The sequence below is a fragment of the Chelonoidis abingdonii genome, chromosome 4 (genome assembly GCF_003597395.2).
Source record: "Chelonoidis abingdonii isolate Lonesome George chromosome 4, CheloAbing_2.0, whole genome shotgun sequence".
Lineage (NCBI taxonomy): Eukaryota > Metazoa > Chordata > Testudines > Testudinidae > Chelonoidis > Chelonoidis abingdonii.
Genome location: NC_133772.1, coordinates 99,199,429 through 99,219,635, shown reverse-complemented (window position 1 = coordinate 99,219,635; position 20,207 = coordinate 99,199,429). Strand labels below are relative to the sequence as shown.

General features: G+C 40.6%; 1 protein-coding gene across 3 annotated transcripts in view; it reads left to right on the top strand.

The window, feature by feature from the left end:
- STXBP6 (syntaxin binding protein 6) overlaps nt 1-20,207 on the top strand; it is a 222,916-nt gene that overhangs the window by 58,436 nt on the left and 144,273 nt on the right. For all 3 annotated transcript variants that reach the window (XM_075065495.1, XM_032763528.2, XM_032763529.2), the window contains exon 2: nt 343-530. In XM_075065495.1, the coding sequence (XP_074921596.1) occupies nt 377-530 (154 nt within the window). In that variant the 5' untranslated portion in view covers nt 343-376. The remainder of the gene's footprint in view (nt 1-342; nt 531-20,207) is intronic.

The window sequence follows — 20,207 nt, the reverse complement described above, 5'->3', positions numbered from 1 at the left end:
AGCACATGCTTGGAATGCTGGTGCCTAGAGCTGGCCCTGGCAGCACTAGTACAGACACTGTAAGTCTTTTGCAGTGTGGCTGCTCTTACTCGAGCAAGGCTAACTCGAGAGGAATAACTTGGGTGTAGGTAAATTTGAGTTAACTCTTCAATGAAAACATACCTTTAGGTGCTTTGGAAAATCCCACCTCTAGATGACAAGAAGTGAAATTATTGTGCAAAGCCTTTCAAGTCATTCAAGACTTAATTTGAAGCTCAAAATAATTGATGTGCATGGAAGTCAACCATAGTCTCTTGTAACTTAGCATTGTTTTAATTTTTTGATTTGATGGTTTTATTTTAGAGAAGACAGCAGCGTCTTCCATCTCTGATCTACAATGAGTGCCAAAGCTGCTATCAACAAAGAAATTTTTGCCCCACATGATGAAAGGATGCTGGGAGCTGTCCAAGTGAAAAGGAGAACGAAGAAAAAGATTCCTTTCCTAGCAACTGGGGGCCAGGGTGAATATTTAACCTACATCTGCTTGTCAGGTAAGATAAATGATTTTGACAGCTAGCCATCCTTTTGGTTTATCTTTGAAGTTTGTTTAACTGATTGGCTATCATCTGTTGCTATAAGGAATGGAGTGACTTGCATTTTAATAATGCAAGTGGATGAACTAGGACTGTTATATCTTTAATGTTTATAAGTTTGAATGCAGGAAGTGCGTGATTTGTCATGATAGAGCTGACAGAAACAGCTGATTTATCGGATGGTTTCACAGTTCTTATTAAAACCATCTTTGGTGGCATAGTGCACAGTATGAACTTATCTTGTAGTCAGTTTACTTGGAAATATTAGGTGTTTGTTAATCTGATTCAGCTATTCCTCTGAGGGATGAACTTTATATTCTACCTGCTTCTCCTGTATTTCCTTCAATTGTCTGAAACTAATACACTCCCCTGTTCCTTTCAAAGATCCCCTCTGTATATGATTACGTCATTGGGACCATGGCAACTTAGCTGTAACTGGAATGTTGTCAGCTCTGTGAAGAATGTCACTGTCACCTAATTTAAGAAGGGAATGAAAAACAGAAGTATTGTTTCTTTAAAGGATTTTGGGTCAGGATGGGAAGAAAGAACATAAAAATCTCTTTGAGGGGTCATGTAAAAAGGAGAAGGATGGTCTAGTTGTTGCTGATGTGTTTAGGCATGTTTTTAGTATGCATTGCAGTATCTCATTAGGATTCTACCAAGTAGCCTAGCAAAAAGGCTGCAAATTTGAGTTTGGGCCAAGGATAATATATGATAACATGGCCTTGATGTTTTCTGTTGTTTTAAATTAGTATATTCTGATGTTAAAGCATAATTGTTATACAGTGCCCTTCTTTTTGCTCATTCAGATTATGAGAGTAAACTCAATACTGTGACAACATAATATGCATGTCACAACATAATTGCTTTCCTAGGATTGAGGGGTGTTTTGTTTTGTTTTTAAGCACTGAGATGCTCTGTATGTGTTAGAGCATAAATAAATATCATTGCAACTATCCAAAAGAAGACAGACTTCTTTGTATGGAGACAAAGAAGACTTATTAAACTATTTGTAATTCCGTGAAGGAACACTTTACATTTCTGCCCACATTTGAATTTTGTTAAAATAAGTTGTGATAAATGAAGGGGGTGGGCGCGCTACCTTTTATGGACACCCAGCCAGCCAGTGGCTATAAAATCCCTTTTAGTAGCTATCTAATTGGTCTACCTATAAAGGGTTAAAAAGTCACACTGCTATGCGTAGGTAAAAGTAAGTGAGTGGGCACCTGGCCAAAAGTGCCAATGGGATGTTAGAACTTCTAAAAATTGAACAAAGACTCCCTTTTGTCTGTCTGTCTGTTCTCGGGGAGAGGCAGACAGGAAGCAGTTATGCTGTGATAAGCTTGGGCCAGGTGTGAAAAATCATCAGTGTCATACCTAGAAACTACTCATCTAAAACCCGAGATATGTAAGTAGATCAGGAAATGTCTAGGAAGATGCAGTTAGGTTTATCCCTTGTATTTCTTTATGGCTTGTGGATTCCTCCGTGCTAACCCTAGTTGCTTTTGTTTTGCTTGTAACCTTTTAAACTGGACTTCAAGAGAGCTATTCTTGATGCTTAATCCTTGTAGGTTATTTTTGTCTAGCAAAAACCTAAGTTCCAAGATGTGTGTTCTTTTTTTATTAATAAAATTTACCCTTTTTTTTTAAGAACAGAATTGGATTTTTGTGTCTTAAGAGGTTTGTGCACATGTTGTTTAATAGCTGGTGGCAACAGCTGATTTCCTCTCTCCTCCCCCCCACTCTTTCTTCCCTGTTGGGTGTGTGCATGTGAAAGGGCTTAAGGGTACCCACAGGAAGGAATTCTCAAGTGCGCATTCCTGGGTTCTCAAAGAGGTTCTGCACTCGGGTGGTGGCAGCATCTACCAATCCAAGATCAGAGAAAAGTTGTAACTTTGGGAGCTTAATACAAACCTGTAGAAGCCAGTATTAATTTTAGAATCCTTGTGGGCTCCCACCTTCTGCATTCGAAGTGCTAGAGTGGGGAATCAGCCTTGACACAAATAATCGAAACCAAACAAGCTTTCATAAAACTGAAGACCAATAGAAATGATCCCACAATTTAAAAAAAACACCATTTTCATTTATTTTGCTTTTTAAACAAATATTCCTCTGCAGCATATTAAACAGCAAAGAAGTGATGAATTGATTTTTTTTCATTGTCGTTGTTGCAAGAAATGAAAAACTAAGCCAGATGTATGGATTTACTTAGGACTTTTGTCTCTTTAACATAACTAAGTTGACATCCTTTAAATAGAAAGGTGTGAAATAGAGTGGATTTTTTCTTTTGCTGTTGCCTTTTTATGAACATTCTTTGATCTGAAGTGATTGGTTTATAATAACAAAATGTTTATAGTTTTTTTTGAAGTGGAACTGCCATTTATGTATTCAATACCTTAGAAGAAAATTTACTTCTTGAGCACTATAGGCATTACAGTAATAGATAACTTAATAGTTGCCCAGAAACTCTTGAGTATGTCTTGGGTAATAATGTCATCTTACTTTTCAGGATGTGCTGAGAATATTTTCTGTAATTGTTTTTAGTGTACCATTATAAAACCGGGAGCAGCTGGGGGAGACTGCAAGTTGCTTGGAGATGTTAGTCAGATTGATGTCTCTTGCCCAAGCATCTATTCTTACTATTTATTTCTCCATTTGAACAACAAATATAGCAAGAACATATCTGTTTAATATTCTGATTTCATATTATTGTCCCTTAACACACACTTTTAAACTGTTTGTTTTTACACTCATGGTGAACTGATACCACCTTCTGGCTAAAATGATATGACTGACAGCCAAAGAAAGAGAAACCCTGAAATATGAATATAAGCTGTAAGACTGAAATGTGGACTCTGTTGCATTTTTCTTTTCAACTGTTAATATAATAGGATCTTAGATTTCATTTTCACTTTTCCTCCATCACCTCCCTCCTGCAATTTTTAAAGAGTTGAAAGAATTGCACTTCTATGCTGAATACTTTAGGGTTATCACAGTGAAATACATATGTAGATAAATAGGAATATAGTTGTGTAAACACTTCAAAGTATGGTTTAAAATTAAAGTTTAAGTTTTTTGGTTTGACTGGAGAAAAAGTTTTCATGCCTGATTTTCCTGTGCTCTAACCCTATATGCAAGAACTGAGTTTCATGAAGTTATCAGGATCTGGAGTAATACCAGTGTTCTTATTAGGAAAATATCATTGGAATTTCTCAGTAAACAAGTGGCATACTTGAAGCGTGTCCAGAGAAGTCTGCTTTCCTTCATTTGCCTTTTCCAGAATAATTCCTTTCCAGTACAAATTAACTTAAATTACCGAAGTATAAAAAGGCAAAACTTATTAATGACTCTCCTTTTAGAGCATGTGTGCATAATGTACATGTGTATATGTTAACATGGTTAGCAAATATATAATATGTGCTTATGTATGTGCACATGAGGGCCAACCAGACATCAAAAAAAGTTGCTATATATTTAGGTTTGAAGGATCAGATTTTAGTTGGTAAATGTTGGTAAACATTGATTTCAATGTAAATACAGAAATAATGATAAAATATTTCCATCAATTAGTAATAGAAATGTACAGACAGGCAAAGTAAGAGCAATGCCAATTGAGAACTTACTAGAGTTAAAGGATAGATATTTTATATATTTTGACATGCAACGTTAACAATTTTTTGTTTTATTTTAAAGCTTTAACTTTTTGAATATCAGCGTCTATATCATTAAATAATTGTTTGATTCCCCTGTACTGGCTGACTTCCCCAATTTCCCACAACTGTGAAAATTTAAATTGATTAAAAATAAAAAAAAACCTTAAAAATGAATTAAATTATAAAAAACAAAAACAGAAAAAAAAACAACATTGAATTCTGCCAAGCCACTCCTCCCCCACCACATGTAGAAGACGTGGCTATAGAAGAATTTGCTTGTTTTGAACATGATCCTAGTGGGAAAGTTGAAAACTAGGATTATTTGTATTGTCAGAAAAACCAAACTAGTCAGGGAAGTAAACTTAAATTCACCGTGAAGTTTACCACACTCTAGTGTACTTGTACTTTATTAATTCGTTCTTCTCATTCATCAGATTGACTTTTATTGATGCATACATATATATCAAAACTAAGGATGTTAAAATTATAGTGAAATGTGTAAGGGATGAGATGTCTTACTGCTTTTGTGGGTCTCATTTCCACAGGCTAGTTTACTTTCTGCTATAATAAAGTAATTTTGATAACTTGTTTTTAATGAGAGCTTAACTTGCAAACTGAAACAATCAGCCTACATGAAGTGACTTGTTAAATTATGCTAATCAATATTTCTTGGACAAGAAGTCCCTGTTAAGTCCTAAGTTCCTATATGTAAGGAGACCTGACAGTCAGTCATGGTAATGGTTATTCACTGTTCAGATTGTAGCTTGTGAGTTATACAATGTATTTAAAATCAGGTAAACATAAAGAACCTCTCTGCTCCGTGTCTATAGGTTCCCAAGAGAAGGACATGTGAGAAGGTTAACAGTTAAACGTTACAAGCTGAAAGAGAGGGAGCAAGAAATTTACCCTTTAAAATTTGTGTTTAACTTAAGCATATGCTTAGCTGCATGCTTGAATGCTTTGCTGTGTTGGGATTGAAGACTGGAAAGAATTGGTTATGATGGTATAAGGGAGGGGCAGCCAACCTGAGCCGAGAAGGAGCCAGAATTTACCAGTGTACATTGCCAAAGAGCCACAGTAATATGTCAGCAGTCCCCCATCAGCTCCCCCGCCCTGCTCCCAACTTCTACCACCCACTGACAGCCCTGCCGATCAGCACCTCCCTCTCCCTCCCCCCATCTCCCAATCAGCTGTTTTGTGGCATGTAGGAGGCTCTGGGGGAGAGGGAGGAATAAGGGCATGGCAGGCTCAGGGGAGGGAGCGGGAAGGGGTGGAGTAGGGGCAGGGCCGGTGGCAGACCCAAGGGTTGAGCAGTGAGCACCTCCCTGGCACATTGGAAAGTTGGCGCCTGTAGCTCCAACCCCTGAGTCGGTGCCTATACAAGGAGCCGCATATTAACTTCTGAAGAGATGCATGTGGCTCCAGAGCCACAGGTTGGCCACTCCGGTATAAGGAGTTGTAATGAATTGAAACTAATTGAAGGGTAATTTAGGAACAGTATTACAAAGTTGCTGTTGGCTTAATAACTCTTGCCGCTGCAAGCAATGGTAGCTGTGTTGGCGGGAGAAGCACTCCCATGGGCACAGTGTGGTCCACACCGGTGCTTAGGTCAGTATAACTTAGGTTGCTTAAGGGTGTAGATTATACTAAAGTGAGGGCTTTTCTACGCTGGCACTTTACAGCGCTGCAACTTTCTTGCTCAGCGGTGTGAAAAAACAACCCCTGAGAGCTGCAAAATGCCAGTGTAGACAGTGCACCAGCGCTTGGAACTGTTCCCCTGGTAGAGGTGGCTTTTTTAGAGAGTTTTTTCTATGCTCCAACTACACAGCCATGTTAAAGCGCTGCTGCAGCCAGTGCTTTAATGTTGCTAGTGAAGACTTGCCCTTAAGGGTATGTCTACACTGCACAGTTGTCGCCAAAACTTCTGTCTTTCGCCAGCACTTAACCCCCTCACCCCCGAAATACAAAAGTTTTGCCAACGCAAGCGGCAGTATGAACGTGGCTTTGTTGGCAGAAGTGCTTTCCTGCCGACAAAGCTTATGCCGTTCGCGAGGCTGGAAGAATTTTGTGGGCAAAAGTGCAGACAAAATACCGCAAAAGAGCGTTCACACTTGCTGACTTTTAGCGACAAGGCTGTGTCGACACAGGCTTGGAGCTAACAGCTGCATAGTGTAGACAAGCCCTAAGTTATACCAAAGTAATTTATAGTGTAGACATAGCCTTACAGTCTATTAATATGTCAAAGAGAGGGGAAGAAACCCTATTGTTTGCCTACACAAGGTCTTCAATTATACTGTAGTGGGACTGACAAGCATTGAGGAGCCATATACCATTTAACTGTGGAGATGGAAAAGGAAACAATTAAGCAGTAGACAGAGGGGAAATGGAGAAAAGCAGTGACTGCACATAAAACAAAGAGAGGATGAAAATGGGGCTCTCTTATAAAAAGAGTTGAAAAGGATTTGACATAGAGAAAAGTTAGTAAATTCAAAGTTAAAAACAGACATTCCATCTGTATACTTTGTCACCCGTTCACACCACCAGACAGAATGACAAGATGCTAAGTGAGTCAGACTGAACTTTGAGTCTTGTAGACTTCATCTTACATAACCTTAAACTAAAGTTCTTTAAAAAGACTTTTTTGTTGGGCCTTATTGTTAAAGAAATGTGTAAATAAAGTGCTAAGAGTGTGGAATATGCTCATTATACTTTAAGAAATCATGTTTCATAAAGCATGATGCTGAACTGTATTGCCAACGCCAAGTGTTCAAAGGAGTTTGCACCGATTATACAGAGGGCTTGGCTACACTTGCGAGTTATAGCACAATAAAGGAACCCCGGGCACATTGGTTCACTACTCATCCACACTGGAAAGGTATGTAGAGTGCTCTGACTCCGCAGCTACAGCACTGCTGGTACTCCACCTTGGCAAGTGGAATAATGTTTTCTGTGCCCCTGCTGGAGTGCCACGGTGCCAGTGTGGACAAGGTGTTCAGCCTCCGGAAACATCCCATAAGCCACTTAAGTCAAGTGGCCATTCTTCTCATTGTTTTGAACTCGCTGTAGGAGTGTGGATATGCCATTTAAAAGCTCCGTTTCTGACACTGCTCCGAGACAAAGCAGCCATTAGTGTGGAATGCTGTGTGTGTGTGTGTGAGTGTGTGTGTGAGAGAGAGAGAGGCGGAGGGTTGGGGGGGTCTGCTGCTGTCTGAATTTACAAGGCAGCATGCTGACATGCCTTCAGCCCCCTAAAGAACCACTCTCTTTCCCCTCACATACACACAACACACTCCACCCCCACCCACCATTTGAAAAGCACATTGAAGTCACTTGCATGCTGGGATAGCTGCTCATAATGCACTGCTCCCAATGCCGCTGCAAATGGGGCCAAGCCAATGTGCTTGAAGCTGTCGGTATGGACAGACTGCAGCACTTTCCCTACTGTGCTCTATGAAGGCTGGTTTAACTCAAAGTGCTCTACATCTGCAGTTGTAGCCATGCCCTAAACTGGCATAAAAACTCATTTGAAGTTAAACCGATACAATTTTCTTCTCTAGACAAGGCCTAAGTAGCTGGCTTTCCTTCCTCCTCTTCATGTAGTAGTGCACTGAAAAATGTTGAATGTGAGAACATCCTACTTTTTCAGATGACTTTTATCTAAATCATTTTAATTTAAAATGATCAAAGGAAAAAAAAAACTGGTCTTCCAAGCACTAAGAGAAACCAGCAGAAGAGCAAAGGAATAGTAAGAATTGACTCTCCCTCTCTCTCTCTCTCTCTTTCACTGTCACACACTATCCCCATTTCCTTCCCTACCATTCAGAGGTGGCTCCAGGCATCAGCATGCCAAGCATGTGCTTGGGGCGGCAAGCCACTGGAGGCGCTCTGCTGGTCGCTGCGAGAGCGGCAGGCAGGTTGCTTTCGGTGGTATGCCTGCAGAGGGTCCGCTGGTCCCGTGGCTTCGGCATACCTCCCGCAGGCACGCCACCGAAGGCAGCCTGCCTGCTGTGCTTGGGGCGGGAAAATGCCTAGAGTCGCCCCTGCTACCACTACACTCTCATAATCTATCTTGAAACAATTCCTATTCCTCAGGGAATTCTGCGCCAAAAGATGATAAATTCTGCACATAATATTTTAAAACTCTGCAAATTTTATTTGTCAATAGATGTGGCTCCAGCATGGCAGTGAGGAGCAGAGGCCACTAGCTGCACTGAAGTGGGAAATCACCCTGAAGCCTCCACCTCCCCCAGTACAGGGACTCAGCAGTGAGGCTGCACCTGACCCTCACAAAGTGCAAGGCCTGGGCCTTCCGCAGAAAAACCCTGGGGTCCTGCCTCTGTGTGCCAAGTGCACTTGGTGTGGGTGGGCAGGCTCAGCCCAGCAGGATTCAAGTGTGGAGAGGCTTAGTGTGGGGTGAGAGGTTTCTGTGTGGGGCAGTCTGAGTGCAGGCAGATCAGTGGGAGATCTGGATATATTGGGGCTCATTGAGGGGTTCCGGGACAATAGGACTCTGCAAGAGATCTAGGTGAAGGTGGTTGGGGCTGGGGGGAGGGGGAGGAGAGCTGGGTCTAGGAAGATGGGGCTTAGCAGGTGGTCTGGGTGTGGGGGGCTCAATGTGGAGGTCTGGGTGCTGGGGGAGTGGGGCTTAATGGGGTGGAGGTCCAGGTGCATCTGGTTGGGACTCGATGGGGTGGAAATCTAGGTGTAAGGGGCTCATTGGAGGGGTCCAGGTGTAGAGGGGTAGGGCTTGTCAGGGTGAAGGTTCAGTGGGCTTGCTTATCGAGGGAGCCCCAGCTGTTGCTAAGGGGACACCACATGCCGAGCTCCCACTTCCCGCTGCGATTCCCCTATCCCCTTTTCTTCTCCCTCCCCTCACTCCCACATTCTACTCCCCCTGTCCTATTGCACCCCCTTCCTTCCCCACTGCCTCTTCCCCCTAGCCCACTTCCCTCATTTCCCCCACCTGCCTTACCCAGCCCCACCACGGGCACTCTCCGATACACAGAAAACAGTAGGGCTCCCAGCCCACAGAAGGGGAGCATGACTGGCACTACAACCTAGGAGGCGGTGTTCAGTTGCAGAGTCAGCAGAGCCTGAGAATGCAGCCTCCTTCCTTCAACTGGGCAGCTCTGTGCTTGCAGAAATGAGGGGGGAGTAGTGGCCCATAACCCCATAGGCACCCCTCATGCCTTGCCTCTGTTTTGAGGGGGCAGTCTGCCCCTGAAAACTGCACCCATGTTCCTGCTCTTCCCCTCCCGCCTCATGGCTTCCCTTTGCTTCCTTGCTATTTTCTGCAGGGAAGCACAGGAATTCTGCTGGGAGGGCATTTTCTGCAAGCGCAGAATCCCCCAGAATCCCCAGAGGAGTAAACTCCTCACCCTAAGTGAAATGCTGAAGTAACTCTCTCTCTCGCTCTCTCTCTCTCTTAAAATCTCTGTGCTTCGAAGTCTCAGAGACTTCTTCACAGGGGAAGGAACAAACAGTTTCAAATGCCCCAGATTACTAACATCTGACCCAAAGCCTGCAAAGACAAGGACCATTATGCTGTACTAATGCTATGTGGTTTATTCTAACCATAGGATTGCTCTTGTACTAGCCCCTTTTAAATGCATTCAGAAACAACTTTTTGAAGTATAAATGTGAATTTGTGAACATAAGCTTTCTTTTTGTCCTCCTTTTTTCCATCAAACTCTTTTTTTAAGTTGCAGTTTAATTTTGCTGCTGCTGCCCATACAATGCTATTGAACGTGGCTTCCATTTCCCTTGAAATGTTTCAAGTACCACAAATACCATTCATGTTGCAGAACAGCATTGCTGGAAGGAACGTTTATTATTCCCATACAAAATACTTTGAAGTTAAGGGTTGCTGTGGTATATAATCTGTATGCAAAATACTAAGGTTTTTACCATTAAAAAAACTAAACAAAGCAAAACAAAACCTAAAAGCCACTATAACCTTAAAGGTGTGGAAATAATGACTGACTGTAACATTTGTTTACACTTCTAGCTCATTCACTTGACAGGACTTTAAATTACAAATTGCAATAACTATCACTGACCCACTCCATTCAGTTACAGTACCAGCATAAAGATCACATTTCATTATCACTTCCACTACCAATGGCACCCATCTCGAGCACTTATTTTCTCCACTTCTCCTATAGATATTTCTGTGCTTCCTTCAATACTGTTTCTTGCTTGTGGAATGAAATCTCCTCCCTTAACCAATCATAAGGTCACAACTCTTTTCTTCAGCAATTGTCTGAAAACCCACCTTTGCTGAGGTAGCTGCCAGAAATGGGCCAGCCTTTAATAGGTAGATTGATATAGTTGATATGTTAATTTCTTGTGTGTGCTATAAGAGATATAATAAAATGCCTCTTGCAGCCTGACTGGTTAGCCAATATGCAGGCCTTGAGGGTTTGTTTCCATTTGGAGGAGAATTTGATTATGAGAGCCTGGTATTTCTTTGGTGCAAACCTGTTTTGTTTACAGAGAATTTACGCAAATCCATGAGGCAGTTTTCTTATTCAAAGTGACAAAAACTCACCTACAAAAGCTTATGCTCCAATACATCTGTTAGTCTATAAGGTGCCACAGGACTCTTTGTCGCTTTTTACAGATCCATACTAACACGGCTACCTAGGTTGACCAGAAAGCAAGTGTGAAAAATCAGGATAGGGGGTGGGGGGTAATAGGAGCCTATATAAGAAAAAGACTATAAAATCGGGACATCTGGTCACCCTACGGCTACCCCTCTGATACTTTTCTTGTTCAGAAATCCAAGTCTGCCTTTTCAGTGAGTATTGTGCTTAGTAGAAGTTCTTGTCTCTTGGATTCTTCCCAGGGCCACGCATCACTGCTGCTCTCAATGCCTGCTAGTTTTCTTTTCATTTTCTGGTTCCTTTCTCTTCCTCATGCACACAGTTGCATTCAGTCTCCAGGGAAATGCCTCCACCCACACGGCTAGCTTCTGCTCAGTCCCTGCAATGCTGGCCTGTGGCTTGGTGGTTGCCTGTTTCAGCTATCACTAAACAAAGGCACGTTGACAGAACAAGGAGTAATGGTCTCAAGTTGCAGTGTGGGAGGTTTAGGTTGGATAGTAAGAAAAACTTTTTCACTAGGAGTGTGGTAAAGCACTGGAATGGGTTACGTAGTGGGGTGGTAGAATCTTCTTCCTTAGAGGTTTTTAAGGTCAGGCTTGACAAAGCCCTTGCTGGGATGATTTAGTTAGGGAATGGTCCTGCTTTAAGCAAGTGGTTGGACCAGATGACTTCCTGAGGTCCCTTCTGACACTGATATTCTATGATTCAATGATTCATTTAATTGCTCCCTCTGTTAGCCTGAATGAAGAGAGCTTTGTACGCCCAGAGACTTTTACCAGGTTTGTGATTGATGTCTGCCATTTACACCTACCAGCATAACTAGAGATATATGGTGTGTAATAATACATATACCCTCTATTCTCCCTTAACCTTAGTATGTTGTTTGTCTTGGGTAAAAAAAAAAAAAAAAAAATTGTCCCAGTCTCTGCCCACTTTGTATGCCACATTCTGCTCCCCTCTGCAGCTCCCCACCTTCGTCTCTGTTGCTTGTCTCTTTGGATTGCTAGCTACTCTGGACAGGGATTCTCTCTTCTTCCTGTGTGTCAGGATGGCACGCAGCCCAAGGGGTCTCTATCCTGACTGAGGGCATCTAGCCACTATCAAAATACAAATAATAATTGAAAATTGGAATTTGCAGGTGAAGAATACACTTAAATGTTTCAATTTTTGCCTTCTCAATCTTCGTGTCTTAAGGTGTCTGTGTTCTTACTTGAGACATTGTTTGTTTTCCTTGAGGAAGTTTTATGGAAAACATTCTGAAATATTTAAAGTTAATCAAAGTCAAGGAAATGATGTCATAGGATTCTTACAGCTAGGTGAAGGGACAGTTGTAAAGTTTCAGTTTGTGTTGAGAATAGGCTCTTTGTAGGTTCCAGGATCCATGTCTATTAGATCCGTTGCCAGTGTCTTACTTTTTGAAGCTGAAGGACACTGCATAGGACTTGAATAAGCATTACACTTCCCTGCAGTGTATGGGGAGATGTTCATAAATCCTAGGAAAAAAACATTTGCTGACAGGTGTGTTGCATGCTATTTATTCCATTCCTACCACCTGTTTTTGCAGCATGTGTGTGAATACCATTTCTTCTCCAAACAATGGACGTTGCCAACTTTCCTGTGTTAAGACTGTGCAAAGTTTGTCCTATTCCTGTGCTTCAGATATTTATTTTCACTTTCATGTGTGAAGTGAATTAAAACTTAAAAACTAATACAATGTAAATGTAAGGAAAATAGATATAAAATTTATTGTGCATGACTGAGATTTGTCTTTACTAATCCTTTAAATTGTTGCTATCAGTGAGTTTCTGTTAAGTTATCCTCCTTTTGACTAATCCTTAACCATATAGCTGCTGAAGAACTTAATGCCTTTGTGGAAATGTTTTTAATATTTCCATTATATAATTGCTTCTGAAAAATGCTCCATTGTGACAGCACTGAAAATAGACTTTTTTTAAAATAAGGAGCAAATTCATATGACAGTCACAGTGCAGATAAGTTTACCATCTTTGCCCCAATTGTGTCTAATGATGTTAAGGAGGCTATTACAAGGCCTTGGAGGGCAGTTTCCATGTCCAATCTGCTCCTTGGCTCTTAAGATCCTACCATCAGGAAAGCCAAAGATAATGGCTACATGCGTATACACAAGGAACTGGACTAAGACTGACTTGCTTCACGTAGGCCATCAAAATGAGCATCTGAGAACAGCAATTTATTTTCAGGTCACTACTTAACATGGGTGGTTTCATACCACTTGCCCAACTGTGAGAGGTTCCACATCCCATTATCAGTCCTCCAAGTCACCCCTACGTCAGAGCTAGGTGAAACTGAAGCAGTTGCTAATGTAACTTGCTATGCAGAAACATACACCACATTGTAGTTTGGATGATGGACAGTAGTGTCATGAATAATCTCTTCACAGCTAGGTTTGCTGTTTGAGCTCTGAGAATTTAGCTTCTGTGTTAATCTTGTTGAGACTGTTATCTATTTTAAGTCCTCTAAATGTAATTAAATCATTTCTTCATCTGCCTATTACCATATGTACTCTTTTTTGTTTTGGTACTTCAATAAAATTTATAACCAAACCTCTTTCTTTACACATGTGGCTTAGTTTTCACCATTTGATATAGGGTAACATTTTCAAAAGCACCTGAATCCAATTTTTGAAAGAAGTTAGACCTCTAATTAATTTCATTGGAAGTCAATGGGATTTAAGATCCTAAATCCCTTTTGAAAATGTGATTTTGAAGCCTATTGGCTTGTCTACATTTAAACCATTACAACACAGCTGCGTTGCTATAGTGCTTCAGTGTAGACATTACATACATTGATGGGATGGATTCTTCCATTGACTTAGATTATCCATTCTCTAAGAGCCAGCAGTTAGGTCAGCAGAAGAATTCTTCCATTGACCTAGCACTCCCTACATGGGAATTTAGGGCTGCTTAACTAATACCTTCAGGATTATGGATTTTTTTATACCCCTGAGCAATGTAGTTATGTAGAGCAAATTTTCTAATGTAAACCAGGCTTCAGTCACTTAAATACTTTTTGAAAACTTTACACGTGGTCAACTTGTGGTGTTAGAGGGGGTAGCTGCTTTTTGTTTGCAGTCTGACTTGTGTTTCTTGACCTCAATATTGACCTTGTTTTTCTTTTTTTATACAGTTAAAATTGAATTTCTTTTTAGCAGGCTACATGTATTGATCTCATCCTGAAAAAAACAAACGTAATTTATGTTGAAACAGTAGATTCCCTCTGGCTGCGTATGTTTCATCCAGTGCTATTGATATTAGTGGGTTTTTTCTCTTCACAAAGGTTTTACATCCTTCCCTAAGGATAGTCTGTAATTGCTTTATACCATATATTTCTCTCGTGCCCTTCCCCACACCCCAATACACATGAGTTTAGATCAAAATTGGATGCCTGAGGTACATCACTTAGATATGTCGCCTGTTTCCTAGAGGTGCTCAACACCTGCAGCTTTCATTAAGTGTAATGAAAGCGATGTTGCTCAGCACCTCTAGAAAAATCGGTCATTTATTTAGGTGACCAGCAGTGGATTTTGGTGCCAACTTTAGACACACAGGTTTGAAGAAGCTGGTGTTAGTAGCTAATTTATATAATCCTGTCCCTTCTTTGTCCAAAGAATGAAAGATACCTTGGCTTTCATATTCATTTGTTTCTAATTGAGGAAATTATTAGACAGGAAAACAGCTTTTGGGGTTCCTGACCACTCTTTCAGCTTGGATTGTGATTACTATTTGTTTGACTAGACTCTTCAAGTAGTCTTCAGTGCAACAGAATGTTTCAAAATCTAAATACTGGATTCAGCAATATTATTGTAGCTGTGACCACCTTGACTTTTTCCTAAAATAATCACTTATGTAGAAGGTGTTCCAGACTCCTGGATTCAGAACTGGCGGATGTTGTTAAGCTGGCTTTAAACTAGTTAGGAAAAGTGAAAAAATGGATCCTGCAATTCACTCAGCTGATCTGAGAGGTGTGGTGTTTTTGGTTCCCAATAGTCAGAACAGGTATTGTTTTGAAACACGAAAAGCATTAATACAGTAGAAGCAGTGTTATCCAGCACTTAATCAACCAGAAAGCCCTATTAACGGCATTTCTGATATCTCCCAATTAAATTATGTTCAGTATAGTTTTAGTGTTAAGTATATTTGTAGTGATCTAGGTATACGCCCTGCACTGCCCATAGTGATATGTGGTGTCATAAGATAACCTACTGTATAGAAAACTTTATTTGTATATACCTAAGTGCTTCAAGGAACCAGCCACTCTGCAGTGCAGTACTGCTACTGGATTGGTGAGTACCTGTATACTATTTTATATTTTATTCATTTTATTGTATTCTAATTCTTTGAAAATTGTATTCCATTGGTAAGTATAACTCTTAGTTAGCCAGAATTTTTGACTAACTGGTACTCCCCATTTCCCCAATATGCTGGATAACAGAACTTCTGTATATTAAAATTCTTGTACACAAACCTGAGTGGCATGGGTGACCAAGTTATGGGAATTAGCCATATTTACATGATTTTGTTCCATTTGGCACAAAGGAAATTATAAGGTTATTCTCTATGTATGTCTATAGGTACAAAAGGTATGAAGGGTGTCCCTGATATCCAAAATATTTAGAAAATTAGGGACCTAGAATTTTACAGCGAAGGCTATGTCTCCATGACCGGTTATGTTGGTATAACTTATGTCTCTCAGCGGTGTGAATAAGCCACTCCCCTGCGTGACATAAGTACACTGACCTAAGCGCTGCTGTGGACAGAGCTATGTCAGCGGGAAAGCTTCTCCTGCCGACTTAACTATTACTGCTCTTTGAGGGTGGATTCATTTAGCTGATGGGCGAACTCTCTCCCATCAGCTTAGAGTGGTTACGCTGGAGAGCTTGCAGCAGCACTGCTGCATCGGTGCAGCTATGCCGCTCTAAGCTCTCTAGTGTAGCCATAACCAAAGAATATGGTGGAGAAATTCCTTTGTTTAAGGGTTTAAAAGAGAGAATCTTAACTCTTAATCTTAACTCGCTCACCCTACCAAGCAGGTAGAATCTAAGTCGCTGGCTTAGCTGTTCTCTCATGTTTTCTCCTGACTACTTTGCTAGGCCAATGTCCAGGAGAGGGAGATCCTTTATATCAGAATAAGGGAGCTGAACACCACTAATGGAGGATTAACTCAACACAACTGGGAGTTGTCGCTGGAATGGATGTTGCAAAATTCCTTTCCAGTCCATCTCAGTCCAGTAGATGATGGAGACTGCACGATCGTCTCATAGTGCAGTTTAGAATTGATTGCTAGATAGGCTCAGGGACTACGTTGGCAGAAAATTTTGGGGTTAAGTAGAATCCAATCTCCTGGAGTAGAGCTGTGGTTACATCCTTCTCAGATAAATCAGACATCGATATGGAGTTTAATGTCAGGTTTAAGTGTCCCCTTGAATGTCATGCTATCTTTGGGAGCTGTTAATTCATCAAGTTAGTTATTGGCAGGTTGGTGTTTGCCGTCTGTGTGGCAAAATTATAGCAGTGTGCCGAGAGAGAACCTTCCAAATAACATTTGGGGTTAAAGTAGAGTGTAGAAACCATACACACAAAGATGGGCAGGAGAGTAAAATTACCTGTTTTGATGGCTAACTTTCTGCTGTGAAATTGTGTTTACTGTGGTGCTTAAAAGACCCAATACAAGACCCAATTTTGCTTTGTGGTAATACTTTTGCTGAGGCAGTGTCTCTTGTATCAAGCTTTTCAGATGGCGAGCTCTATTTGCAATACTGGATACGTGGTGTCACAAATTGTTGAACTTCAAACCTAATCTTTATCAGATGAATAACTTTGTATTGTTTCCTTCAGCTGCACTGTAGAAGATGGTTGTCTTTCAGATACTGTATTGTCACATTATTAAATAATAATTTTCCTATTTAAAGATTGGCTTTTGAACCTGCTTGTATCTATCACCTTTTCTCTCTCTTTCTCTCTATTTTGTAGTCTTTTCTAACCAATAGACTTCATTTTAGATCTTTGTTTTTACCTTATATCAAGCTGCATGTTAAAGAAACTAAGGGAAACAAGGTTCTGTCACAGATCTGCTCTTTTGAGCTTTGCATTAATGAGTATTCTTGAATACAGAACAGCAAATGGGAAAAAATATGACAAAGGAATGCCTTGTTAAATTCGAATGCTATATACAACATTTTCACCAGCTAGATTACCTTTTGTTGTTGCCTTAAAAATTAATAACACACTCTCTTGAGCTTGGAAAATCTCTGTTTGTGACATTGTATATCTTTTGCGAGTCAATTCAGTAGTGAAGGAACAAGGCAGGATTACATTATCAAATTTCCTTCTGCAGATGATTCTCTGTCCTCCGCTTCTCCAGCTTTCCATCAAAAAAGTCAGATTCTAATTGTGCATTGCTTCACCTTTAAAAAATATATTTGTATAGTGTAGTGCTTCACAAATTGTGAGCAATGGTTCCCTTGAGAAGCCACAAAGAGTTCATGGGGGAACCACAAACAAGTGTTTGGAGAAGAATTGTGTGTGTCTTGCCTAATTAAGACAGACAAGGGGGTGAGGTAATGCTTTTTATTTCACCAACTTCTATTGGTCAAAGGAAAAAGTTTACACAGAGCTCTTCTTTAGGACTTTAGTACTCAGGGTGTTAGAACTGAATACAAGGTGGACAGATTGTTTAGCATAAGTGATTATCACATATTGTAAGATAACATTCAAGGTGAAGTGGCCCATTAACACCTATGCAGTCATAGGGAAAAAAAGAGAGTTAGTTGTTTACAGATTATTGCAATAAGTGTCTTTATTAAATTCATGCTTTTTAGTGTCTAGCAGAGTTATGAGTTTAAGCTCTCAGGCCTGTATTTTCAAGGTGTTGTGTAGGTTTCCTTGGAGGACAAGGGCTGAGAGACTGGGGGAAGCATTCAGCAGGAAGTCTCTGGGCTGAAATCACCTGCTGGCATAAAGGGCAAAGAGAGGCTCCAAGTTCCAGCAACTATACCAGCGCTTAAGGAGCCAGTTCACATTATGACAGGATCTGAGGAACAGAGAGATTAAGTTGCCTGTCTGACATCAATTCATACAGGAAGACTGTGGCGGAACCAGGAATTGAATCCAGATCTACTGAGTCCCAGTCTAGTGCCTTAACTACCAGACAGTCTCTCGTCCTTTCCCCTCATATTTTGGCCTTACAGTAATGAATCTGAATGTATGTAACTATAGGAAGCATTAGACCCGCTACTGACAGAATGGATAAAGATACAAACTATGCATACTTTTCAACAAGAATGAGCTCCTAAGAGCCTTTGTCTCAGACTAATACTAGGGTGGATACTTACTAAATAAGTATTGCCACCATTCTTTCTATGTTCATTCTACTGTTCTATCCTTGACCTCTCTTGAGCAAAGATATATGTGAGCTCTTGCTTTAGTGCAGCTATTCTCAGACTGGGTCAGGACCCCAAAGTGGTGCATAAGCTCATTTTAATGGGGTTGCCTGGGCTGGCATTAGAGTTATTGGGGTCCAGGGCCGAAGCCCAAGTCTGAGCCCCACTGCCTGGGGCTGAAGCCCAAGTCCAAGGGATTCAGCCAGGGGTGGCGAGGTTCAGGTTACAAACCCCTGCCTGGGGCTGAAGCCCTTGGCCTTTGGCCCCTCTCCCAGGGCAATGGGACTTTGGCTTTAGTTCACCCGCCCCAGGCGGTGGGGCTTGGGCAAGCTCAGGCTTCAGTCCTCCCACCTGGGATTGTGTAGTCATTTTTGTTGTCAGAAGGGGGTCTCAGTGCAAAGAACTCTGAGAACCCCTACTTTAGTGCATACTGGTTGTTTGAATTGTCTGGAAAGTCCCTGCTCTGCTCTTTCCTTAGCAAATTGCCTTAGGCTGCCTTGAGTATGAAAAGCAAAGTCTATTTCAATCCATCCAACATTTACCTTTATCATTTGTTTACTTTTAAATTAATGCTGTCTAAAGCCTAAACACATGCAAATGTATGTTCTCAATACTTCCTTGAAAATGCCATTCTTTTATGAGAATGTCGGTCTGACATTTTTCACAGTTGGGTTGCTGCTTGTCTCCACTACTAAAAGAGGTGTAGTTATACCTTGGTGTAACTTAAGTACATGAGCTATCCTGAGGTAAAAAACACAGCGATGACAAGGCACTTCAGTTTTACTGCTAAGTAAAGCAGGCAAGGTTAACCCCAAGTGGGGATATAGTTTACTGAGCAGTAAAACTGTCCTTGATGTGTTTTTATCTCAGGATAGCTTATGCATATAAGTTACCCCAAGGTAAAAAATGAACTTTTTTTTTTTTTTTTTTTTTTTTTATCAATGAAGAAAAGATCCAAGGTGTTAGTACAAGATCTGCTTTGTCAGCAGTTCCCCAAAGTTCTACATTCACACCAAAGAGCATTAAACTTTTTCATTCTCATCCCCTCTTTCCATCCCAGTTACTTCAAGCCTTTTGTTTGGTCCTTGGACCCACCTGGCCTGGTCACAGTGTAAACACGCTTCCCTGATGAAAAACAGAGAGGATGGATGATGTAATGAAGGAGAGAGCAAAGAAAGAATTAACATTTTTGTGAGATTTTGTTCCATTCCTATGTCTAGCCTATTACACTAAAATCCTCCTTGGACTAATCTCTAAGTACCTGTACAGCTGGCCCTGCTTCACTGGGAAAGTCAGCTACCCCCAAAATCCATATTTTATGTTTTCTCAGAAGTGTATTGCTCTCTATTCTATCTGTAGTTCCATATAGAAATGGTGGTATGTCAGCTATATTGGATCTCAAATGTTTAAACCTTGATACTTGAGGAAAAGGCCGTCTGCTCTGAAATCTGAGTTTAATTTCTCTCTACCACACAGATCAAACACCTGGCTTGGACTCTTGTCTTTTGGTACAATAGAACACTATTGTATTCTGTTTTTTCACTAAAAAGCTGTATCTAGAACCACATAATCATGGTAAAAGCTGATTTCTATGAGTGGACTAATGAATTGTTTGAGAACTAAGCTTTTAAGTTTTGTCACAAGGATATCCTCAAATGAAGAAACTGTTTTATACAGTATACCCTTTCTGAGACCGATTGAAGAGACAGATTTAGAAAGCTTAAATAGCCAAAGGCTTTCAACTCCCAAGCACTATTTATGATTATTCATCCAGAATAATGACATTCATACAAAGAAATTTAGAAAACCCTAATGCCTGGAGTTAATAACCTATATATCTAAAATTAATTGTGCAAAATATCACGTGATGGATCTTTAGCTGCAGATTTTTGGCAGCTTAAATTTGTTAAATGTACTTAAAGGAAAACTGTAAAAGCAACTTTAAATCAGCAGCTGAAAT